General features: G+C 42.2%; 1 protein-coding gene across 5 annotated transcripts in view; it reads right to left on the bottom strand.

Annotated features, from left to right (window-relative positions):
• Positions 1–27438, bottom strand: part of LOC6618538 (zwei Ig domain protein zig-8) — a 134741-nt gene that overhangs the window by 19470 nt on the left and 87833 nt on the right. For all 5 annotated transcript variants that reach the window (XR_004362500.1, XM_032725392.1, XM_032725391.1 and 2 more), the window contains one exon: positions 16373–16542. Coding sequence is in view for 4 of the 5 variants with exons in the window: in XM_032725392.1 (XP_032581283.1) it covers positions 16373–16542 (170 nt within the window). In the remaining variant the exon portion in view is untranslated. The remainder of the gene's footprint in view (positions 1–16372; positions 16543–27438) is intronic.

Raw genomic sequence — 27438 nt, 5'->3', positions numbered from 1 at the left:
GGCGGCAGGCCAAATGATTTGGCAAGGAAATGTGTGAGAATGGAATTGGAAATCGGGGGATTTGGCGATTGCATTGGCCCATTTAGCAGCGCCAACATAAATTTCAAGCTATATATAATGAAATAATATCCAGCCAGCTCACCTAATGAACGCGCTACCCGGTATTCAGTTTAAAAGCGTACTTTTAGCTCATTTGCTAAAGTTTACACAAGGCCCGAAGTCATATGGCAAAGGGAAAATTAAAAAACAAAAGATAGATTAAAAATCAGAGCTTAAACAAAGTGAAACATTGCTCCTAAAATGCTATTAAAATATCAAAGCAAATCGCTTAGGCTGCTAATCAAAAAATACCAATTTTTATTCAATCCAAAAGCAGTGCTCAGAACGGAAATTGCATTAATCGTAAGAGGCAAAAAGATACAAATATTTATGCATAAAAGTGGAAAATCTATGATGGCAACCTCAAAGTGAAATACATCAAATACAAGCCATTCAAGGCTTACATTTTCTCAAAATCTCTATCCTTTCAGTTGTTCTCCACTGTAATTGGCGAAAACTCACTCACATACTTTTGCCAATCCTTGAGCTCGCCAAATATTGTTATACATAAATTTGATTGCATTTTGATTTCAGCCGGATTCCACCAAGTTCTCGTTCTCGCCTCCCCGCCATCGAATTCCCCTCATCCCAACTATCAATGCAATTTATGATGCTCCAAAAATGATTTCCGCTGCTCAGTACTTCAAAAATCGTAAGAGGGTCTATTTTTGTGCCCCACTTGTGTCTGGATGATGATCTGAAGCCATTATTGTGTGCTACAATATTTCCATTCAGTTTCCGATTTTGATTTTGATTCTGATTCTGATTCAGATTCCGATTCATGCCGACTGCAACAGCAATAGCATCTGTTTTTGCAGGCGCTCGAAATGAAGTGACCCACACGCCAAAAATGCTTAAAATCTGCAATCCCAGCCCAGATTCTCGACCCATGGCATAAAAACAGTTGCCGGTTACAGCCATTTCAAATATGCCTCTGGCTTTTTTGGCATCACCGAGCATCCTCCTCCTTTTCCGCCCACTTTCCCGCCACCTTCCGCTCGCTTTTGTGTGCCAAAAGGGGCGTGGCCCCTGGCAGGCGAACGACAGGAAGCGAAAATCCAGCAGCAGCAACAGCAGCAGCAGAAATGAGCAAAATCATGAGTGCAGAATTTTCTAATTTAATGTGATTATTATTTTCACTATCTTGCAGGGCGAGAGCAGGGCTCAATTTATTTAGCAAAATTTTCTGGCCAACATCACGGAAGTGTCATTAGTCAGGTTTCTGTGCCATCGGAAACGGATGAGATGGAGAGAATGAAGCTATCGCCAGCAAAATATTTGGCTTTAAACTTGCAATTCAATTAAGGGAAGGCAAACACGGGAAAATGAATTATATATATATAATTAAATTTATTTAAAAATGGTTTTGGCATATGCTTTAAGCCATCTCAACATTATGCAAAAGTACACCAAATTCAAACGTTATTCAATTTTACCAAATGAGCACATTAAAATCAAAACTTTTAAGAACCAAGCAGAGTTTTTAGCATTGTTTTAAACAAAAACCAAATGCTCACTTCAATTGCAGTAAATTCAAACCGAGACCCATTAATTGTACTCCTCGGAAAGCACAGACAATAATAAATTGTTAGTCCAAGCAGCTAGGAAATGTGTAACAAGAAATAATAATAACAAAAATATGCTTTGTAAATGGCAATCATCAAATGTATCCCTCTGTGAGGCAACAACAATCCAGAGGATTGTTAGTCCCGGGAAATCTTAAGACACTTTTTTCTCCCGTTTCCGTGAAGGAGATTGCCGAAATGACTTGTGAGTTTTGTCTGTTTTGTATGTGTGGGTGGGTGGGATAGTCACCACCCACCCCCTTCCAGCCAGCGGGCGGAAGGTCGACCTGTGCCACCCCCTGTGCCGCAGTTGGGGGGTTTTGGCACTGATTGGCACTTCATTTCGACTGCAGTCGGACTCCCAGCTCAGTTGCCAGGTATCCAGGTATCGCCGGGTATTGCCAGGCAGTCCCAATCAGAAACCTCTCACGTGCAGCAACAATGGCAACAATAAACTAAGCAAACAACTTGGCAAAACAGCCGTACAGGTAGGGGGAAAGTAAAAAATGTGTGCCGGCGGTGCGGGGTGAGGGGAAATAGAGGAAATCGGGGAAATGGGGCCCACAGAGTGAGAGTGAAAAGAAACAGCTCCTTACATATTCAAAAGCAAGGACATCTCATAATTTGCGCTCGTTTCCATCGCCCAAGCTCGGTGCAATATAAACCAACTAGAAAGTTTCACGCAGCGCAAACTTTCAGCTTCCCAGCCACCTAAAAATAAAAATAAAAAAATGAAAACCCTCTGGATTCCCTAGTAAATAAAAAATAAAAAAAAGGAACTAGAGGAAAAAATCGAGCAGCAGCACTGGGGTAACAAAGTGTCGCCGGAGCAAAGAAAAACAACCGCGCTGCAAAGCGTCGTGGAAAAAACTTGTCAGCGCGGCTTTGGGGACATATGAAGCACATGCCGCAGTCCCGATTCGACTAAGGAATTCCCCCATTCCCCCACAAAAAAAAAACCTAAAAACCCCCCTCGAAAATCCCCCTTGCCCAGCCAGCCAGTCATCAGAAGGGCGGAATCCTGAAACCTCCTAATGTCCCTGTTGTCCGTGATATGTGTGCCACCGAAAAACAAGGGGATGAGGGTACATTTTAAAGAAGACGAATCCAAAAATACACAAACCAAGTTAATATATATAGAACAGAATGACAACTATAATGAATAAATCTAACAAATTTTGTTCGATTTAATAATGAATTTAGTTTCAAATCAAACACAAGTTAGCTTAGCATAGAACCTTTCATTTGAATTTACGGATCTCATCACATCCTTTAAATTAAATAATTTGGTTGCTGTCCGTCTAAAAACTAAAGAATTCATAATAACTTATTAGCAAGAACTTTTGCAAAAGTCAGGAGTTATGAAAGAGTATTTTTCGAGAAAGGGACAGGCGAACCCGAAATCTTTTTGCCATAGCAAAAAGCCCGGTTACGGCGACTTTATCGTCGCTCCGGACGGAAAACGCGGAAGAAGAAGAAGGGGAAAGGCCATGCCCCGCATCCCGCCTTAGTTTCCCTTGTAATGCGATTTTCATTTCTTTATTCGCCGCTGTTATTGGCATTTTCCTTGTGCTGTTTTGCTTGCCCTTTCCGCGCTCGCTTTTCATTCTTGGAAAATGCAGTGGAAATCAGCGCAGAGTTTCGGTTCCAACTCGGTCTCAAAGTTGAAAACTTTCCAATAGTTTTAAGTTGGCAAACAAAGCGATATATTTTCTAAACTGAAATTCAAACGGCAATCAATCGAAAAACTGCAAAGATCCTAAATGCGATCGTGAAATATTAAAATCTTGTGAGTAAAATATTTCGAAATTTATGAAAAAATTCTACAATAAAATAGACAAATCTACAATGAATTATATCGTTTTTTAAATAATTAAATAGCTTTGGTTGTGCACACAACTACCATAATTTCGTATTTTATTTACCAATCTAATGGAGTAAAAAACCGTCACGAACTTGGTGATAAACCCTTATCAGTAACTGCTTGCTCAGCTCAAGTTTATTTGACTTTGGCAATTGAAACCTCCTCGTTTTTTTTTTTTTGTGGCTGCTGTTTTCTTGTTTTTCTTTCCCTTTTTTATTTTTTGCTTGTTGTACGGGCGCCGCAACTGATGTTGGAAAATTTGCTACAACTGGAGAGCGCGGGGATAAAAAGAGGCAAACCAATTTGCAGCCGCCACAAGGCAGTACTCCGTATCCCCAGGCCAACCAGCCCCCTCAAGATCCCCCGCAATCCGCAATCGGTTTCCGTCTGGCTTTTCCCCGCTGCATGTTTATTTATTTTCACTCTGGCTCGCATCGCTTTGTTTTATGCATGTCGCACATCCTGTGCCCTCGTCGAAAAAGAAAAAAAAAAAAAAAAAAGAAACGATAACGGGAGAAATAACGATGGCGGGACGAAAGAAGAAAAACTGTGCAAAAAGCCACTTCCGGCACTTACAACGACACCTACGCATGGCTACCCCATCCGAAGGGCTTTCGCCGCGCACTTTTTTCCGCCGAAACCCACTTTCACCTCACATTCTTCATTTACTGCAAGCACTCAGAGAAATCGAACAGTATTTTAGATTAGCTAACTTTCATTATGAGTTATTAACTCAGCAGCAAGCTCGTAAAATCATCTTTATAACTTATTAACAAGGCACCACGATTTGAAATCTATATTTGCTGGCATCTGCTTTTTTTCTCGCAGTGTACTAGCTGGAATTTTCAGCTGCTGCGGTAGCTGTCTCCTGTCACTGCAGCAACAAAACTACGGAGTCAAGTCGAAAGTTGGCACTCCACCCACCCCCGCTCTTCGCCCCGCTGCCAACGACCATTTAAGCTAAAAAGTAAACCAATTGTTAGTTTTAATGGAATTTATTGGGTAAATATTTGCTAAGCACAAGAAATTGCTTGTGAACATTTGTCGTCGTTTGGTTGATTTAAGATTAAAACTTTTGCAAGGACGACAGAGTGATGGGTGAGGGAGGGGGTTTGGTCAACCATCCCCATTCCATTGGATGCCAATCAAACCCATTGCCTCAATGACATTATTGCTTTTAATTTATTTTGTATTTCCCCGCTCCCAGTTCGCAGTCATACGGGCATCCAGTCCATCCAGAAATACCCATAACCATCCTCAATATCCATCCATCCGTCCATCCATCTAGCCATCTAGCCCTTTGGTATCCCCCAAAACATCCATCCCGTGTTCTTTTCTCTCCATTTTCCTGTTGTCTGGGGGCTCTGTTAAAAGTTTTCATTACTGTTTGTTAGTTGACGACGTCGCTTTTAGTTAGTAAATGGCGATGGAGATGGGGGATTGCTTTTTATGATTTATGCTCGACCAAGTTTTAAGACAGCTCCAGCTCCACCAGCAGAGCAGCATGACAAAGCTTTTGTTATGCATCTTTTAATTTGGTCAATAAATGTCGTCCCAGGAAGGACCTTGGGGACGGGGGTGGCAGGATGGGTTTCATTAGGCGATGGGTTTATGGGTCGGGATGAATGCCGTTAGGGCCAATTTGCTCGAACACGTTCACTCATTAGTTTGCCCCACATCCCTCCTTCGCCGCCTTTAAAGAGGGATTGGCCTTGTCAAACAATGGCCTTGAGGGACCTGGTTTCGCCAGTCAGTTCGGCTCGTCACTTGGTGGGTGGCCATCTGGCTATCTGGTTATCTGATTATCTGGCGATCTGGGTCCTGGGTTCTGGGTTCTGGGTTCTAGGAAGTCCTGCCTTTGACTCAATCTCTCTGGGGGCTGGCCCTTTGCGGGACAACTTATTCCCAAAATCAAACAAGTAACCAAATGATATATGATATATGGCGAAAAAAAAGGAACGCCCTAATTAAATTGGAAAATTGCGAAGTAAAACCGAAATGTGGTCAACTCATAAATATGGCACACCAACAAAATTTAACTTTTCACAAAATGTGCAATAACTATTTTGTATTAATTCCACCCTTCTGACCATTAAAAGTACACAACATTTTGCCTTTGCCAGATTCCTCAATCATATAACAAATTGTCAAACTTTCACCGCACACCGTTGCCATTGCTGGCGCAGTTTAAAACAATTTTTCTAATTTTCGCACAACCATGTCATAATCATTTCGAATAACAACTGAAATGAACTCAACTTCTGACCATGTTCCCGGCGTGTGGCATCTGTAAATACGAGTACCTGAACCCAGGGCAGCTCCCCCATTGTTCGCCAGTGGATTCACCGTCCAACATGTAATGCCCCCCATCCGCAGCTATTGTCGATGGGGCTCATGTGCCGCTGGCACTTTGCTCAGCCTGCTGTTCAATTATTTTACAATCAACTTCTCTGAAAACATCAATAGGTATCGCCCGGGGGTATCGGCACAGCATGAACGTGCCCCATTCCACCCATTAGTTGACAGTCTTATTGTTGCTGACAGTGCTGCACTGGCACACTGTGAGATTGGGTGGGCTACAACTAATGTTTTAAAAGCAGGAACTCAAAAACAAAACACTTCTTAATTGAAAATTTAGTACTACATATAATGAAGGATCAATGTAATTTTTGAATTACCATAGGTTTACTATTTAAAGAACTGAACTTGAGAACCTATGAGTGTCTTGTACCCTTTCTCGCAGTGTTCTCAGTCATCTGGCTTGGTATCTTCCAGAGGACTTCTTCTTCTCGTGGCGCACCTTTTGTTCGCCTCCAACGACGATGCTGATTATATCGAGTTGGAGCTGCCTTGCGCTGGCCACGCCCCTCTCGCCACCATCGGGGGCGCAAAGTCGCATTTGTTCCACTTATTCCACTTGAACGCTTCGTTAAGAGCAAACTTTCGCTCTAATGTTTTTCAGCGCTTTTCTTTGCTCGAAATGGGTGGGCACCCTGGAATTTCGCTGGGGGAAAACTTCTTCGCGGCAATTGTCGAGGACAGCAGGACACGGGGACATGGCAACAGGGACATCGGTGCCAGGACATCGCGGACAAGGACACGAACACGTTCCACGTGAAGCCTATCAAGTGTAAGTACAACGAGACCGTACACGAGCGCAAAAACTTATCTAATTCTAAATTAATCTTGCGGAAGGGAAATCAATGGGATTTATTTGCATATCAGCATTGGGCACTCGAAAAGAAATAATTTTAATCACTTAATGTGGAGATTTTCAGGATACAGTACAGAGTGTCATTATCGCAATTGAAAGTCAATTCTATGACCATTGGATAGAATGGTTTTCCAAGTGAACCAAAGAAAAGTAATAACAAATTTCTAATTATATACTTTTCAAAAATATTGAATGTAACTGGTAAATGGTATGTTATATAAATAAAGACCATGAACTAGTGGTTTTAGAATTCCTTATAACGAAATCTTGGTTACTAAGCTATTACAATAGAGTTATCCCGACTATCTATGGAGTATTTTTTCTGCAAGTGTGTTTGGCTGAATACTTGGATTTGTGTGAAAGGTGAGATGAGGCTGGATGGCGGAACTCCAATGGAATGACAACGAGCCGAGACCACCGAGAGGCGACCTTGCTCTGCGATGAGTGGGTCGGAGTACGTGTTTCGCTTAGCGCGCGTCGAATGGCCTGGGTGTCCTTTTCCAAGCCCCTTTCGCCGGGACCAGCATCCAGCGTCCAGCGTCCGAATCCCCCATCGCCTGCTGGCCAAGATTAGCTTGATCCTAAGACCTGAGCCAAAAGGCGACGCGCACTGCGGAGCGACATTGACAAAGTTTGCACAAAAACGATGTCTGAACTGACAGCTAAGTTGCCGCTGGCGACAAACGGAAATCACCTGCAAGGACTCGGCTTCGTCCTTTCTTTTCCTCCTTTCCTTCGCTACTTTCTAGCCCCCCCTCTCGCCGACAAATGCAACAAATACCCCCAACGCCGTGCTCAACTTTTATGACAGTTTTCATTTGCCGCCGCCGACAGTCGACAGAGCTCGCCTTTTTTTTCTCTCCTGAATTTCCTAGATATCCTGTGGCATATCCTTGCGGTTGTTTCGGTTTTTAGTTTCCAGCGCACTGCGTCTGCAGGTTCTTATACCGACCTACCTCTCATTTCATTTTTTGCCGTGTAAATGTTTTACGACAACATTGCCTTTGACTTGGCCAAGTTAAAAAGGTGAAAAACAAAAAAAGGACTAGCATTACGTGTGTGTGTGTGCGCGTGCGTGTTTAAGGACGAGTGCCGCTGACAAGCTCGTCGTGTAATTTATGATTTATGCTATTCGGACTGACAGTTGCTGGCATTATAATTGCGACCCTCGCCCCTTTTTCGTCCTTTTTCGCCAGTTGTCGTGTGCAGTTGCTGTTAAAATTCCACTTCGTTTCGTTTGACTTTCGCTCTTTGAATTGGAATTATACAATTAAGTAGCCAGATTCTTGCGAATCAAAATTGAATGGATCATTTGGGCGAGTAGGCATCAGCTGTCCCAGAGCTTAAGCCTTTAAACTGCATATTTGATTATGATAACAAAAATTTCAGGATTTATTTAAGCTTTTTGTATGTTTTCTTATGACTTAAGATAATCCTGTACATAGTTATGAATTATCCCTTACTTTGATTGTCCAAATCATATTTTTCATTTGGAACTTCCTCCAGCTTACTTCCGCCCTAATGAAGCAGAAGTTTAGGTTGTATTTTCATATTTGAAAACTTCTCAAGTGTGAGTAAATTAGAAAAGGGTAAAAACTAGAAGGGGAGACTCTCTTTTGATTGAAGGCGTTAAAGTTCGCCCAAGCAAAGATAGTTTTCTGAAGCACCAAGTTCAGTTGGGGACCATTGTTTATTTGGGGGCTTATGCTTTGGTTTCCGGTTGCCACTGTTGTCCCTGTTTTTTTTTCGTCTGCCCTTTGCTGTTTAATAAAGCAATAAATAAGATGCACGACTGCTGTCGTAAGAAAGGGGGAAAAGTGAAGGGGAAAGCACGCAAGGAAAATGCCGGAAAAGTCCCGGGGCCCGGAGATTTTGCTTGAGCCTGATTGGCAAGATGGTTGGCAGTCGATTGGACCTGAATCGGGAGATGTGTTTAAGGATGATTGATTGCGAGCCTTAACTCAATGGGCGGCTTGACATCGATAAATTTCCGATAGGTGGCGTTTTCCCCTGTTGGCTTTTTAAGCACTTTGTAGTGGAAATCAGAACTTTTTAAGCTGTTGATTTCAAACTATCAAAATAATTTAAAGGATTTATTGCTTAGGGGAACAACAAGAACTTAAGACGAAATTGAATAACATCAACATTTCAACATCATTGGATAATAGATCCCGGCACATGCAGCATTAAATACTAATTGGATATCAGTTATAATAAGTAATTGGAAAGGCTTGCAAGATTAAACCTTATATTAAGTTCCAAGTGTTCAAAAGCACGAGATAATGATATGGAAATGGATTGATTTCATTCGATACCTCAATTCGTTTCAATTTCAAATCAAAAACATTGCAATTGGATTCATTGACTTGGACGACAGGGCTCAAATTTAATGTAAGAGCGCACAGAACAACACTCAATATTTAGGACCATTATCTCTTTGAACAGACCATTTAGAAAGTGGTCATTTGGGGCACTTTCCCAACTTTCCCCATTTTCCCCAATCGGTTATTCCGCTCACCCTCGATCCAGCTTACCCATTTCGATTCGAAGCCAAGTATGCTAATAAAAAGTAAGCAAGACAAAGCTAACATAAAAGGAGGTGCACATGGTATGCTGAAAGCCAATAAATATGCAAAGATATCGAAATAGCCCTCAAAGGGGGCGGATACAGATGGTTGGGCGTGGCCCTCTTACCTGTGCAGGATATAGCTCATACATATCCCATATGGTTACGCATTTTTCGATGCGAATATATGTGCGAATGTGTCTATGTATGTGGATACATATACATATAGTATTTGTATTTGCCTTAAATCACTCATACGCAACGTTTTGCATTTTGAATAATTTATTGCTCTGTTGCAAAAACGTTTTTCCATTGCCTGCCAGCTGGCTGCGAAGATGGAAATTTATATAGTATATATATAAATATATATATATATATATAGCAAAAGAAAGGCGAAACGAGGTGAGCGATTGCAAGTCGCATGAATTTTTCATAGAGACACGCAAAATATTACTCATACGACTCATCGGTCACCCAAATTGTCTTTGTCTTTTGCGGCGCAGACCCATAAAAAGTTTCCAGCGAAATATAAATATGAAAATTTCACGGAAATTAGCATAAGAAGGCCATCAATGGCACATCGCTCAACGGGCTGGCTGAAAATTTATGGTTAACCAGAATAGCAGGATGCCGGGATTGTTTGATTTGCCGCGGGTTCTGCTAATGACACTCGCAGGACACGTTCCAGGATGCGCCGGCAACAGCTTTTCATAAACCGCAAGTGTCCGATCCTAACGAGCTAAACGGTGGGCGGGTTCTCCGACTGTTCCACACTGTTTCAGGTGATTGGAAGGGGGCGGGCGGTTCTTTCCGGCAGGTGGTTGTTATCCCCTTGTTTTTTGCCCTTCCCCCTTTCGTTGACTTGTTTTCCGGCTTCAATTGCCGGGGGCGTCGAAAATTCGTAAGCGAAATTGAATGAAATTGCCCGGGCAACAACAACAGCAAGATGAAATAATAATAATAAGCTGGGGACCACTGCCCTTGCCTCATCATCCCTTTCCGACACCATCCACGTGTCTTGGAACCTGGCACGTAACGCAATTTCGCTTATTTTATTTTTTTGTTTAAGCTGCGGGGCAGGGAAATTGTATTTAAATGCCGAAATGGCCGCGCCTCAACCTTTGACCCGGCACATTAGCGGGGTGAAAGTGCCTACGGCAGAAATGGGATATACAGGATACATATACTCGCAAGGTGAAGCAATCACCGGGCACATAAATCAGAAACCATTGACGAAGATAAACGATTCGGATGGGTGCTTTGGATATACTACTATATGTGTATCTGCATACATATGTTACCTGGCAACCCTGGCAAAAAAAAGAGAGCCCAGTTCACACCCGAATCTAATTGCCGCAGCCGGAGCAATTTGTTATATTTTATTGGGTTTATTGTTTGCCGCTCTTTCTCAGGAAAAATACATTAGGAATACATGGGGAATGTATTGAACATTTCCATATTCATTAGTTGTTTTATTTGTATTGCTGTGCAGTTGGCTCAGTATCATCGAGCTAGAGAAAAGCACAAGTTAAATCATAATTAAACATATATTAGCTGTACATATGCTGTTGCTTATTGTTGGCTTAGTTGAAGTTATATTGTCAAGAATAAATGTAGATTTTCCATGACTAACTTTCAGAATAAGTAACCTAGTGATTTTAATTTTATAATTTCAACTAATTGGAACAACACACACACTTTCTGCTCGTGTAAGGCTTGCATTGAAGGCACAGAAATTGTTTGATGGGATAGGGTAAGCACACTTGAGATCATTAGCTGATTTTCCTTTGTACCCGCATGTGCTGAGACATTTTCCACGACATTTTCACCGCGTTGCCCCTGCCAGCTAAGTAAATGCTGGAAAATTGACAGCTGACACAAAGGCAGACAATTGTTGTTGCCGCCTGCGTTTTTCCCGACTTCTTTTCCGATTTTCCGGCTGCCATGACAGTCGCTCAGCTTTTCGACTTTCTACTTTTGACTTTCCCATTTCAGTTCAGTTCAGTTCAGCCTTTCCCCTCAGATGGATTTTATGTCAACGCGCCCCGTGAAGCGGATAGCAAAAAATATTAAACATTTCTTTGATTGATTTGATTTTAGCCAGCGGGGTGCCACGCCTACTTTCGCCCTCTGCCGCCCCTTATATAATGCGATGACAACACACGCATATAACAGAAGGAGAATGTGATTTCTTTCCGCTATGTAAACAGACATTTTGATATCTGATTTAGGGGCGGCGAACTACCGGGCGTGGTCACATGGGCGTGGCAATTGATGTGTTTAAAGCGAAGAAGAGCCGCCCCAAAATTTTCGCAACCCCAGAGAAGTGATTTTTTAATGAGTGCCCCGGCTTTTTTCTCAGCGAATATTAAAAATAATTTAATGAATGCACTACGAATTCTCTTTTTGGCACAAAGAGGTGGGGGTGATAGTGATTTTTTGGCGGGCAGAGTGGAAAGCGGGGTCATTCGGTTGACACTTTTTAATATTTTTTTTTCTTCGAGCAAAGCAAAAAGTTCTCCTTTATTACTTCTGTGGCTCGTCGAGCTGCTTTTAGTCCTGTACCGTTGAACAAACAGAAAGACAGACAAGGCAAGCAAAAAGCGAGTGGGCGTGGCAATCGCACACACAAACAACACGCACACAAACATACAGCTGACTAAAAGAAAGAACGAAAAGTATAAGCGCAATTTTAAAATTTTTTTCTTTGCGTGGAGAAAGGCTCTGACTTTGGCGAAGAAAATACGCCATCTTTTCTGCTCAACGTGCGATTTAGAAAGGTTCAAAAGATTAATTTCGAGCTGAAAAATAGTATGATCTAATGATCTTTAATGTAAATGTAAATCCTTACTGATTTATACTAAATAACTAAAACTGCACAACTGTACATTTATTATAGCTACGAATTCATTGATTTTTTTAAAAATAAATAGAATGCCCGAAAGTCACGAAAAAGGACCATTCTGTTTTCCTGTGCCCCCAGACCTGACCTCCAGATGGTCCTTTTTTCCCACATGTGAAAACGAAACGAAAACGCATCAAAATCGCTGTGCCTGCCACCTCAGAGGAAGGCAGAATAAAAAAACCCGCTGCGGTGTCCAGTCGGAAAACAAAAGGCCAAAGATTGGATATGGGGGTACCAAACGAGAAAAATGAGAAAAAGCATCGAAGGACCCAGCGGAACAGCGGAAACCAAACGGAAAAGGACGAGGCGCAGCGAAACCTCACACGCTAAATTGCATTTTCAATTGTTTCGGTGGCCAAAGGCTGAGTCCAGGGGGTTTTTGGGTTGGTGGAAAGTGGAACTCGGTTGTGTTACAACTGGCAGTGACAATTTACTTGTAAAATCAACCGCAACAATTTCAATTGCAGTTGCCCAGAAATGAACGGGGCTCACTTCGCACCCACACCCCACCAAAAAGGAAACCCCGCTGCACAGTGGAATTTAAAGCCAATAAATTGGACTCACCTCATCCTAAAAATAGGGAAGGAGTAATTAATATAAAATATAATTATAACAACATGGTTAGTTCCAAGGTTCATATTATTATTATATCCCTGACTTGCTGTACCTTGAGTTTGAGAAAGGTCCTTTTTTTAATTGCTCTCTGCCTGTTTGAATTGCCATATTTCCGTTCTGAAAAACCAGCTGCGCACAAAATCAATATTTTCGAATGGAACTTGGTAGTGCTGTGGTTTTGGCCACTGTACCTGGCGGCCAAAACCTCAGTCATCATGGTCACGATGTCGTTGTCGTTGTTCCTTCTGTGGCTGCGGTCATTGCTCAGGGCATTGACAATTCCATTGATGCAAATCGATACGCATTCCACACACACACATGCACGGCACACTCGTACACCCTCACAATTACACACTAATGAACTACATGCATTGAGAATTTGGAGCACCCATTAAAGACCCCATCTTGCCCCTCCTTGCTGCTCCCCCGTGTAATTCCCCATCTGCAGCCATTGGCATTCTGCGGTGTCGAAGAAGCCCTGACTTGTGGTCGCCGCCTCTCGAAGACCACAAATGACATGCTCCTTCAGTTGGCGCCACAAATCAAACCACCCAACCACCCAGCCAACCGACACCACCCGTCAAAAAACACCCTCGCAAAGTTAAGTGGAGGCTTTGTTAATAAACACTCGGCAGCCGCCAAATCGCGTTTGCTAATGAATTGCAAAGGGAAATTTTAATGTCGCCCGTTTTCCCTGGCATTTTGAAATTCTGAGCCTCGCAGGAATTGGCCAACTACAAAGGATGCGTTGAAAATGTGCCGATTTCCCTTGGCAAAAAGCGAGGTTTCTTAAATGATGGTGTACATATGTTAATTAGCACATCTTAGAGCAACAACTTCAGTTATTTCTTAAAGGAATTAAACTTTATAAGCTCCGCATATTACATATTTTATAGCGAATATGATAGAAGTATTTAACGACAATAATCGAACTTATTCCATAAATTATTCTCTAAGAAGCTGAATAAATTATTTGAAGCGAACCTTTCTCATCGGGAGGAAGCGGAAGTATGCGCCGCATACTTGATGGCGCCATTTATTGTTTGGCATAAAAACGCGTTCGAAAATTGTTAAATCGCATGGAAAATTGTTGCCATTAAGGGACATGTGCAAGCTGCACGCCACAGGACCTCTCTGAAAATGGAACTTGTTCACTCTGTGGCGGGTATAATTCATGAACTAACATCTTCTGAGTAATTAGGCGTCTGGGAGGAAATCAACTGATATCCAAGGAATGGGCGACTGGCGAGTAATAAATGGCAGGCTGCTCGCCTGGTGATTAATTACACAGTATTTAGCCAGCTCATCAGCTTCGATGACCAACGCACAAATGCATACATCACGTTGGGAGTTTGGCAGGTTATACGAGTATATGTATACATGTGAAAATTTGGAAGAGAAAATATCAAGTCTCCCATGAAATCGGGTTTTAGCCAGTCAGGTAGCATAAACTACTTGTAAGAGTAAATATTGCTAAGTAATGGAAAGGATATATCGGCTTAATAAAGGAGTAATCGATTCAACTCTTTGTTGACCGTAATTGAGACCTTTGTTAATTTTTCGCATTTCTTTAAAGTTGTACTCGTAACATCATCAAATTTTGCAAGAAAATATACATTTTAAAATTGAAAACCGGGTAGATGAGGAAATTCATTCCAAAAAGCTCATCATTTTTAGATTCAGAAAGCGAAAAACGTTTTTTCCAAATGATATGATATAATTTGTATATTTTGTATTTATAAGACCAGTTAGATCATAACTTGACTAAAAATTGATACATAGCCAGAAGAACAATATGTTTGTGCAGCTTATTATAAATGCTCATGATCCCTTTGATTTTCTGGGACCGCAGGGTAAAATAAATTTTTTGTCATGTTTTGCATTTTTTTATAAAAAATGCCAAAAAATTAAAATTTTAAAGTTGGAATCCAGAAAGATTAGAAATTAAATACCGAGCTCAACGAGGTATAACATTCCATTTTTGGACTATTATTTCCAATTTTATGGAGCAAAAACTGAATATTTTTATGCGGAAAATGAGAAAAAGACTTTTACCAAAATGTTGATTTCTTGGATGCCGTCTTTAATCACAACTTGGCTAAAAATGACCACACAGCTAAAAGAATAACATTTTTGTGTAGATAATAACCAATTCTAATGATCCCTATGATTTTTTAGGAGACCAGGGTCAAATTAATTTGGTCTAATTTGAAATCTTCAAATTGGTATAAGTTTATTGGCTGACTGAAATTTGAATAAAATAATTTAAGCCGCTCGCAGCAACTAATCATAATGCCTCTCAGTCAGCTTTCTAGTGAAAATAATACCCAGAAAGTTTTGGCAACAACTAGAGGAGAAAAGAGAAACACACTTTGACAGCATGTGATGTGATATCTTCCTAGGCTATATATATATCTATACAATACTATTTCCCACCGGTGCAATCCGATAGTTTCTCAGACGAATAATTGATATCACGAGGAAAGTGTACTTAATTGGCGGTTGTTAGCAGAGAACTCGTAATTAGCTGGACGCGTTCATAACCGCCATTTGACAGAATACGCCACTCAGTCCGAGTTTTGCAACCAGGACCACTTTTTCTACCCAAAATAGAAATAAAATAAGAGAGCTATGAGCGAAACTCGAGCTTCAAGTCACTCACTTTGTCAAACTGAAATTAAAACGGGAAGCAAACTATTTTTTTTTTGTATTTTTTTGTTTTTGGGGCTTTTAGGTGGTGAGCAGAGGGGCAGGGCACGACTCGAACTTGCTGGACTCACCACTCACCTAATAAGCCAGCGGAGCGTAAAAATTTTGAAAGTTTTATGGCCGCGCGATACTTGAGGAGGAAACTTGCTAAAAGGCGGGGGACTCGTTCGCGGCAACCACGGCATCCACGTCACTCATACGCAGCGTTGTACCAGCACCGACAAACTAAATTCAACTAAAATGAACTGAACGGAGCGAAACAGAAGAACATTCGCCACGGCTTTGTTACTCGCATTGTTTTTCCGATTTCGCTCGCCGGCTGCCAGAGTTGAAAGTTCAAAGTTTAATTTGCTAATTGTTTAACAGCTGCAACAGCAACAACAGCGCAGCAACTGCAACTGCATTTTCCAGCTGCATTTTCATAATGAAAAGCGGGGGGCGGCGGGCGTTGCGTAGCAGCTTACAACTTTTCACTCAGAGCCCGGAGGGCCAGGCTAAAATCCGCAGCCAAAAACGACAGGCGACAGCTGCCTTCTTCAGCCACGCCTCCCCCCGAAAGGAGGCGTTGCGGGTGATGGTGGAAAGAGGCGTTGGGCGAGGCGTAGCATGCTACAGCTGCAGCTGCCGCTGCAACAGCCACTGCAACAGCAGCAGCAGCAGCAGCACTCGCCGCCCTGTCAAGCGTAACGCCTTTTGACAAGTTTGCGCTGCGAAACTTTTACTTTTTTATTCTCTCATTCCTTTTTTGGTCAAGTACTTTGAAATTATTATGCACAGCTTCCACTTGCCGCATCCCCACGCTCCGGGCACTCCCAGCATTTTGGTGCGTACTCACCGTGCGATTGCCCAAATTCTTGACGCGGCAGGTCAGCTTCACCGTCTTGCCAACGAGTCCTGTGATGTTCGTGCCAATGGTCGTGTCGAAAGTGGGTCCACCGGTTCCGGGCGTCGGTAGGTCCTGCAGGAAGTCTGTGAAGAAGCGCTTCGAGGCGCCGTCCGTGCAGCCTGAAAAGTGTTGGGAAAACAGCATTCAGTAGGGTCTTACGGTAGGAAAATGGTAAGAAGGAAAAGCCTTGAAGAGAATGCTCTAATATTGGCAGGTCTAATATACTGCTGTAATATGTAGCATATACAGCATACTGCAATGATTCTTTGCCGATTGCTGTGAATTGTTTCCTGACTTAATTCAATGCCATTTATTAGTCACAATAAGCTATGTTTGAACTGAAAATGCTGAGTGGTGTGATCAAAGTTCGGTGCACCTTTTAGTCATTTTTCACATAAAAACAAAGGGGCTTACTTTCCATAATGGCGAGGGTTTACAGACTTTCAAAAGATTGATAATGATAATGGTAGGATAACAGTAGAGAGTAACATTCTTTACTGCTGTTTTGTTTTGCAAGTATCCACTTACTTACTTTCCGACTAACTGCTCCACAATTAACTACTAAACCTGCCATGGTCTTGAGTAACATAATAATAGTAGTTACGACCTGCTAAATCACCTGACAGCCCTGACAGGCTTATGTCCAAAATTACAAGGCGAGTCACTCCCCCCATATACGATTTCTCCCCCCCAAAAATCCCAGCCTTCTAATGACTCCAAATGACAGGTGGGCGTGGCTGTGGAAGGGGTGAAAAATGGCTTTGTTATCGGATTTTATTCGTTTCCCACGTTTTTTGCACCAGGGCGCACCTGTATATTTTTCTGAGAAATGCATTCGTGTTGCTGTCGTGTCTCAGGTAATAATTTAAAAATTAGTACATTCGAGGCCCCCTGACCGAACCCCGTGAACTCTCCTTCCTTCACCCTATTTCTTGTACTCCAAAAAAAAAACAGCCAGGGGGCATTGAAAAATGCACTTAACAAGTGTTGTAAGTGCTCCACATATCAATACATGTGTGTGAGTGTGTGTGGGAGTGTTTGATGGTCTGCGTGCTTCGCTGTAGGTGGCGATGTGAATGTGGGTGTGGGTGTGTAATGCCTAGCCAGGGCCATTTGTTGACAGCGTCATGTGGCGTTAATTGCCACTTTACAACGAGTGGCAATTTGGAGCCGATCGAAAGCCGGCTACCCTGCTCTACACACTCCCAACTTCCAAACACACTCACACACACTCAAGCAGGACTCTGCAGGACCTACACACATGTATATATGATATATGTATAAATATACACAAAAGAAATAACATACATATATGGACACGCCGAAAAAAGCAATCGATGCCATTATTTTCATATTAATGGATGTTATTGACTTTCCCAATCTGAAAATCTTATTTTTTTTTTATTCTATAAAAATGATATTGAGTGATATATAATTGAAACATTTTCAAATATATTAAATTATAAACTATTTCTTTCTGTGCAACTCCAATAAGTACACATACAAGCTGGCTACATTCCACAGCTGTTGCCTCTCCGCTCTCGTGAATTTTCCCACAGCTTTTTCCTTCAAGGCAAGTGCAACAAAGAAGGAAAGGACGAAAAAAAAGAGTGGATGGGATGAGAGAATGGTGGGAAAGAGCAAACAACAGCGAAAGGCGAAAATTACTTAATGAAAATGGCTCCGAAAGGCAATTAATTAAATGATAAACGCCCATATTATATGCCCAGTAGCTTGTTTGTTGTTCTGTAAGAAGTTTATGTAACATGCTGTACTCCTTGGTGCGAATATTCGCTGGCTTGATGGACTTGGGTGCGGGGAATTGGTAACTGGTGTCTCCACCGATAAATGCCCCCAAGTAGCAAATTGGGGCTGGCCAGATACAGATAAGTTTCACAGTTTCAGCTGGAAGCCACACAAACACACATTCAAACCGACTCCCCCATCCATGGACAAATAACTGGCGCACCCAAACTGGCAAACCCAAGACCCGAACTCCGAAATCAGACACCTGCAGCCAGCTATGTGCAATGTGCAACCTGCGACTTGCAACAGACATGACTGCGTACTGGCTGTCGGCAGATTAGCTTGAATTGGGAGCAGTGAAATGTTCCCAAGAAATGCGCAAAGGAGGTGAAATGATATCGCGAGCACTAAAAAAGTTTCAAGCCAAGTGCCAGACGGATTAATCTGCATCTGTATGAATAAAACCCGGGACTTCTAGGTTATAACTCGTAGAAAAGTGAAAAAATCTGCATTATAAAAACATTTTATTAAAATATTTCATTATCCGTATTTAATAGTTATTTGAAAGTAAGTTATTTGAAATCATAATAAAAACTGGCACATACACTTTTCTAAGCACTCAAATCAAACAATTGCATTTAAAACTAAAAACCCCAAGCTTAGTGAAAACGAGGGGAAACAAAAACGGAAACGGAAGCGAAACGGAACGGAACGAAACGAAGCGGAGGAAAATGGCCGCCCCCAAAATGGCAGGGACATTTGCTAAGTGTTAAGTGCCATTTTTGGCATCCATGATTCGTGAGCCGGTGGCACTTTTCTATTTTGAAGCGTAGGTGTTGTAGGTGCGAGAACATTTTTGCGCCACGATTACACCGACGATTATGCTGATGAGCAGGGGTGTGTGGTGCTTGCTTTGGGTGGCTCGTGGCTGACTTGTGGATGGGGTAGGCTGCCCAAGGTCCTTGGTGGCTGCCAGCCAATTAAAGGCGAAGCGTCAGTCCTCCGGGGTGACACACTCGCACACCCAGCCCCCTGATCCTGGCTGCCCTTGGCTGTAGCCAGCCGATTTATGGCCACCATTCACATGCACGTCTCCACCGCGCACTCACACTCACACTTAACACTCACACTCTGATTGGCACACTCACACCCTCAGAGATATAACCCAATAGCGGAGACGTGAAGGATCTTCCAGTATTTTGCATATTTCTTTACATAGGCTTATAGTTTATTTTAAAAATATTTTATATTTGGAATTTTTGAATTAGGATCTATTTATATAAGAAAGTATTTAACATATGAATAGAATTGAATTACTTTCACAAATAAAATCTACTTATAGCTTGCTTGCTGCCACATGTAGTGGGTATCCCAAAGTGCCGCACACATTTTTTCACTTCCAGCTTGGTATTCTTTTGGCTTAGCGTTGCTTACTTAGGTAAAAAGTGAGAGGACCCAGCTCAATCTCATTCCCGCCCTCGTGACACGTCCTCGTTTTGGGTTTACAGCTTTGCCAGAAAGAATTATGTTATGCAAACACAAACACTTGCACACATGGCCCTCTTATCCTGGCTGCTGTTATTTGTTCAGCGTTTTATGCACTCGCTGCGGCGCCTCAAACTCAAACTCTCGCTCCTCCGCTGCTCCGCTCCTGCGTAATTGAAGCTCATAATTTTTTTATTAAACACACATATTCAGACGGGGGCGAGAGGACACGGGGCGCCCAGCAATCACATGTCCTTTGTCTTTTGCATTTTTATGATTTTTTTACACACCATACCGACATATACCCGACATACTCATCCCCTATGCCAACATTCTGGTATCCAACGACTTGTCCCGCTGTGCGTGATAATGTTTTGAGCATGCCATTCAAGGAGCAGAACAGCCGAGGCATCGTTAAGTTGTCAATTGCCAGGATAACAAAAGTGATGGCGGTGGACAGGGACAGGGACGAGGACGAGGCCAAGGAGCTGGAGTAACTGCCTTAATGCCCGCTGACATTTGAGCAACTTGATTAAGCCCCCACTTGCCTGGGCATATGAATTTTTCTAACATTCCATCGTAGAATTTCCGATAGCCGAGGGCTCTTCTACGAGTAATGGGTTTTTACCCGTTTGATTTCCATTCGGTTAAAAACCTGCCGAATGGAATTGTAATTTGCACAAAATACTTAAAAATATCTGTCATATAAAACATTATGAATTGCTGCAAAAACTGTATTTCAAAAGTCCATAAATTTGAGAAACACGAATAAATGCAAAACGAATTAATAATAATAATATGCAATATGATTTAAGAAAAAATCGCCATACTGCCCCAACTTAATCCAATGTCATGGAAATATTTAAGCCCAAATGCGCAAAAAAGTCAACTGCAGCAAAGATCAGCACTTATTCGCCCGTCAAACTCCCGATGCATAAGCCGAAAAAATATGGTTTCGAGCAAAAAACTTTGCCTCATCTGCATATGAAAAAGTGCAAAATTCGTCGATTACTTATAGTACCTATATCAGATTTATATATCAAATTAATAATTGTAATTTCTTTATTTACGCAGCCCGCGGTATATTTCTGTTTGCAAAAAAGTCTTGCGATGCGGCGCAAAAAACGGTGGCAAATATATGGCACATACTATAGATGGTATAATAAATTTGTGCAATTTTTTATTGAACTCTCTGGCGGAGCCATAAAAATGTGCGATTGAAGCATCAACCATGGACTTAATGCCCAAACACATTGTAGGCCCTCAATCGATGATTGTCTGCCGGCACTCAGCCCGCAGCCCTCAGCTCGCAACTCCCAACTCTCAACCCTTTTGCAATTCTAGGCCGATTGCATATGCATACACCTTTGCTCTGTTTTTTTTTTTTTTGCTTTTACCTCCGCTTTTTTCTGCCAAGCTCAATTTAACGGGCATTTTTATGTTACCGCCGTGCGATTTGAGCGCTCTTCCCCCATTCCCCCTATCTCATTCATTTTTATTCCCATACCTGTTGCTGTCCGCCGTTGGAAACTGCGAAAATGGGACATGGCAAATCCACTCCCAGTCTCAGCTCAAAAAACAAAAAAACAAAAAAAAAGCATGCTGCCGAAATGCGAGAATCGAAAAAGGCTGGCTCTGTGGTCCAGTGAACGCCGAGTTTTGCCGGCTCGGCCATTGCTTTTAACATTTATCATACGCAGTGTGGGCCGGCCTAAGTGTGCACTTAAGCGCTGCCAGCGTAGGCGGATGCTCGGCTAAAGAGGGCGTGGCTGGAGGGGAGGTCATGTGGCATGCCAATTTTATGGTTTATAAAGCAAATAAAATAATTTATTAGCATACGGGGAGTGCTACGTGCGGCTGCACCGGTCGTCGGGATTACCAAAAGCACAGGACACAGAACACGGAGCAGAACTTTGGCGTGGAGTTTGAGTTTCCACGAAAAGTCAGCGACTAAGCCAAGTCGACGACGCATCAAGTGCAGTGCGTTCGTGACTGTGGCAACTCTGGCGGGCATTTCCGGCCACTTCGAGAGGCATGTGGCGTATGGCGTATGGCATATATGTATGTGCCTGTGTGTGCGTATAAATGCCAAACTGCCAAAAACTGCTACTACTCCGTGTCCGTGGGGACACTTTAATTGAGTTGGCAGCGAAACGAAAGCGTTTGCTCGCCAAAAAAGAAAAAATAAATAAATAAACCGAAACAGGCAGATGAAAAAAACTAACACTGGGGCCGTAGTGAAATTTTTCCACCAGCAGCAAACAAAAAAAGGCCGGGAAAATGCCGAAGATCTGGCGGGAAGGAAAAACCGTGTGGGCCACTCGATGCGAGCGCAATCTTTCCGTCATGCGTCATAAGTCCCGTCGCCCTGTGCGCCAAGAAGTATGCAAATAAAATTGTCAACGGGGCTAAGCATCTGCCGGCGGCTCCTTTTCCTCCTTTTCAGCTGCTTCCTCTGCCGCATCGCCTGTGCCTCCTCTTCGAGGATGTCTCTTCCTTATCGCAGCCAAAACCCTTGACGTCTATGTCGCGCCGCCTTAAATGTCTGCCCATTGAGATACAGTAGATCCGCGGCTTTTCCCGCTCTTTCATTTCCGATATGTGAGTTGCTGGCAGACAGGAAAATATATTTTTTAAATCGAGGTTCGCTCATAGAAATTGAAAGACTGACAATAAAGTTTTGCCGTAATTTATTAAATGTTTTAAATGAGCAATAAACATATTTTAAGGATTTACAACTATTTTGAAAATAACATAGATACTTTATATAATATAAATATATAACAATTTCCTATTCTACATTATTTCCCTCAGTGCACCTGAGGCACACATGAGTCAAGGCCTTGCCACATAATTCGGAAAAAGGAGCAGCAGCAGGAACAATTCGAAAAGTGGAAAGCTCAAGGAGTCGGGCCAGCTGATAGGCATTTATGTAAAAGTTAATAGCATGATATGCTGATAAAATGCACAAAAACGAGCGCCCAAAGTAGCAAGGAGATGAAATATATATCTATGCCAAAATGTGACTGCAAAAAACTTGTACGGAAACTTTTTAATGCTGAGCTTTAGCTTTTCCTTTGTATGCGAGTAAAGTGTGGGCGTTTGGGGTGTTGGGGGCGTGGTCCCAAAGATTAGCATTCAAATGTGAGAGGAAGCAGCCGCTTTGCCTTGCCAATTGAAAGTTTGTCTTTGATTGAAATAGTTTTTGAAAAAAAAAAAAAATAATCATAAATTGGTACAGATAAATCAGATTTGAGCAAATCAGCTCGAAGGTGCACGACAAGGGGGTCATAAGTTGACCAATTTAGTGCTCGAATGCAGCTAGAAATGGTCACTCAAAATTTTAATTCAATTAAATTGTGAAATTATGCAACAGTTTTTCAAAGCTCTCAACTTGTGAACACACGAAGAACGAGTATGTGTGTTTTGCCAGCAAATTCCCATTTAATATTGGCTAAAAGAAAGTTGGTCAGTCTAGCGTGCCGACGGGGAAGATTATTTTAGGGTTTCTTATGCAAATTTAAGCCCCCCTCTATATGAAAACCACACTCACACCCGAAAAAATGCTCAAATCCATACTGCTGGCAAGCAATTTGCTGCCCCTTTTTGCCCTTTGCATAGATTTTCAATTTTTGCCGGGCATTTCCGCTTCTGCAGCTGCCTCTCAGCCGTTTTATAATTCACTAACTTGGCAATTTTCTTCAGCCACCAACACCAATACCATCGTAAAACCTCCACCTCCAAACCTCCACCACCATCAAATATTCGCAGTCAAGTCCAGCAGTCCATAATGCTTTTTCGGTTGGTCAGAAATTGAACTCATTTGCATATAAGCGTGTAATATATTGTTGACCCGGTCTGAGAGGCTGTCGCCTAATGGCCCTGGCAGCCCATCAACCCATGACATTTATCAAAAAAAAATAAGAAAGCAAGCAAAAAGTGTGTAGAAAAAGTGGCCAACGGTCCGAACAAGAAACTAGCCAAAAGTGGCAGTTCGCCGTTAACTTTTTGCGAAAATCGAGTGAGAATGCCACCCCCTCAATATCCTTTCAATGTGCTTCCCCTGCCCGTTTTTTCCCCGCGCCAACTGCCATTTGAATGTCAAATGAGTTTTGTGCCAAGTTCAGCAATTTTACATTTTCAATTGGCTCCTTTTCATAATTTCCGGGTCATTTTATTTTTGTTGGGGGCGAACAGCATGATATTACCAAAATTGGCCATCAAAGTAAAAAAAAAAAAAACGAAGTTACTTTTGGGAAAACGAATATTAAATTAAATATAATACGAATTTATGATGGATTTTAATGTTGTAAACATGCGTTTTTCCAAATAAACACAACCTCAAGTATATAAATAATTTATTTTTAATCTTCAAAAGCATTCATTAAAGTATTTTAGACTAAAGCATGACCATTTTCAGTATGAATCACATTGGTTCATTTTGAATATGTTATTTCAAGAGTAATGACTGACACCGCCCGTTTGCATTTCTTTAACCATTCCAGCAGTTTGTCTGCCTCAATTTTTCATTTCCTTCCCGACACACACATAACTCACAGTTTTCATGACTTTTGCCGACAGAAACAAACGATTCTTTGACTTGTTTTCAATGTTTTCGAAAAGTCCCATCAGCCGCAGCAGCAGCAGCAGCAAAAGCAGAAAAATGATGTATGGCCACGGCAGCAACAATATCGGTTGAACAACAACCAGGAATGGGAAGAACTATAATTGCAGTGTGGCAACAATGATGATGATGGAATTTGGAGCAAAGTCAGCGGCAACTCTGGATATTTAGCTACATAGAAGTGTTGAAAGTTTGTGGAACAAGAGGAACAGAAGTGGCAACAACATTGAAAACAGCTGCAGCAGCAGCACGCAAGACGCAACATGAAACAGGGCACACGAGTGGCATGGAATCTATGTGACAAATGAATCGACCCTTCTGCTGTCCATTTTATGGCCGCCTCGAGGACATCCTGTCAGCAGCAGGACAAGTTCCGGGATCTCCTGATCCCTGACTAATGGACACGCCCACAACGCATGCGCAACAAGCTAATCATGACGCCGTTATTCAGAACTCAAGTGGCTGGTAGCCATGGTGGACATCGGATGCAGCAGAGCTCTGGCAGGATTCTCGAGACTCGGGATTTACGCTTCCTGATGCCCGATTGCAGTACGCCAAAGTTGTGGGACGATTTGCTGCCACCCGATGCGCGTTGCGCCTGCCTGATTTTCAATTTCAATTTGGACGATAAATGGGCACGGCTGGCTGCCTGAGCTCTCCACTGCATCCTCTCTCTCTCTCTCTCTCTTTCGGTGTCCTGTCCTGACAGCCCCTGAAATTCCACCCGCACTCCTCGACGGACGTAAAACCCTATCCCAGCTCGTTTATCATGGACGCATATTGCTGACCGCAGCATGCAGCTAAATTTATGCTTAGACTGCCCACCCGCTGTCCACCCACTCGTGCACCACCACCCACTCATGCACCACCACCCACGGAGGCACTACACTGTGTTAAAATTTGATTTCTTTCTGAACTCTTCATAGGCATGGGTACCTCAAATCGATGATCAACCACGCGGATTTATAGGCAAAGTAGACCAGAGGAATTTTTTTATGGTTGGAATCAATTCATTGTGTTGCATTTATCTAAAATAAGTTGGGAAAAAACAGAGAAAATTCAAGGCCAAAATTAAATACCAGATTCATGCCAGCACGCAACTCCTCGAGCTTAGAAAATATGATGAACTTCAACTTCTTCGTGTAATTGATGGTTGAAAATTTAGTACCTACTGCAGTACACGGTTTTCTTTTTCGGATACTTTAGGGTATTACAGCTTCTTTATGGCCAACTTGAAAATTCCGCTCTTTTCGACATTTTATCGCTTTTTTTTTTGCGAGTTCTTGTCTCGGCATGTCATGTCAGCGTTGTCATTGTTGTCAGTGTCATCACAGCAGCTGGAGCTCTGGCTGGCAGGCAACACCCCACAGGACCTCCTGTTCCTCCTCCTGCTCCTGCTCCTGCTCCTGCTCCTGCTCCTCTCCCTCGTCCTTTTTCCTGGCGGTGGCTCTGCGGTCGCCGGTTGCCATTCGCCATTCGGCCATCGTCGTCATCGTCGTTCTGCTTGTCATTAGACTTATGTCATTGTTCAGCCAAGTGCGCCGGCGACGACGACGACAGACACAGAAGCAACATCAGCAGCAGCAACAGCAACAGCAGCAACAGCAAAATCAGCGATGTTGCTGCAACTATTGTGCTATATTTGCTGCACTTACACTCAAAAATACGTATAAGCATACAAAAAAGCTAAACTAATTTATAGAACTAAATTTTATATTTATTACCTTATATTTAGTAATTTTATAAGCTTATAAACATTTTCTGATTTAATACTACACCATGTAATGAAGAAACTATATTTATGGCACTTGTAAAAAAATTAGTAGATGAGACATTTTTCTTCGAGTGTCTTCAGCAACATGTGCAGCTTGCCACGCCCCACGCTGCGTGAAAGGGGCGGCAATGGATGTGTATGTGTCGCTTTGCGTTCGCATTTTACGTGCGCGCATCTAAACTGACATTCCAATTATTCTTATCGCATCAGAGGAACATGGCCCATGGCCCACGGAACCCCACCATCTAAACCAAGACCAAACCGAGCCCGGTTATAAATGGCCCGACGTCTTTTCAGTTCCACCAAGTCACTCATTCGAAGAGTCAGTAAGTCATTCATTCAGTCAGTCAGTCAGTCAGCCAGCCAGTCAGTCAGTCAGTTAGTTAGTCATTCGGTTAGTCAGTCAGTCGAGTGGGAGTTCATTTCGCGTCGTTTTGATGGCATTTTTCATATTTCACCCATATATCCCATATAATGGCCGTTCTCGAAACTATTTAACTTGCGGTGGCCAGTGCGGAGAGATGAGATTGTAATGTTGATAGGATTGCGCTGCGGAGGTGGGAATGGCGGAGGTCCTGCCCTGATTTATGTCACGCGAGGAGTCTCCTCCAGATTCCGACAAGGGTTATGATGAGCGGCCTAGTTGGTGGTTGGTGGAGAGGGGAAAATACTCGAACTTCTGGGACTTCTTGCTGGCATTCGAGGACTTACGACACTTGGAAATCACTGGCAATTTATGATGGTCTCAGTTAAGAGCTATTTGTTGGAGCTTTAAACTGCATTAGCGTCACCAGGTTGGTATAAACATTTTATTGCCACTTTAATGGCATCAGTTTTATTTCATTTACGAAATGTTTACTTTGCTTTCTAGTACCCATGTACTTATAACTAAAAGCTTATTATTTTGTGCTGCTAATAATAAGTAAATGCTTTTCAAATGAAAGTAGCGCAGAAGTTTTATTTCTTTGACAAAAGTTACACAAAAACAATAAAATGAAACAACTTTCAGATAGTTTCCGTTTGTTCCACTATAATTTCATTTAGCTATAATTTTCGACATGATCTACCTGTTGACTTGGACTTATTTTATGAAATGCACGATATTCCTGCTTTTTATTAACGGGGTCACCAAAGCGATGACCCAATTCGTTTAATCTGAAAGAGTGGAGACCTCACGAACGAACTTTAATTGGTATTCAATTTACGTTTGCCATGCAACCACTACGATTACATTAGGTTACGGCTTTTGTGTCCTTCCGAAGTGCCTCACAAAATTATTGATTACTTTTCATTTAGCGGTTGTCATTAGGTTCCTAGTATTTGCCTTACAAAAAAGTACGACCTTTGATCTTTTTTCAAAAGGGGGGAAAGCAGATGGCATGGCTA

Source organism: Drosophila sechellia, chromosome X (genome assembly GCF_004382195.2).
Source record: "Drosophila sechellia strain sech25 chromosome X, ASM438219v1, whole genome shotgun sequence".
In the NCBI taxonomy this organism is placed as follows: Eukaryota; Metazoa; Arthropoda; class Insecta; order Diptera; family Drosophilidae; genus Drosophila; species Drosophila sechellia.
This window is presented reverse-complemented; position numbering and strand designations above follow the sequence as displayed.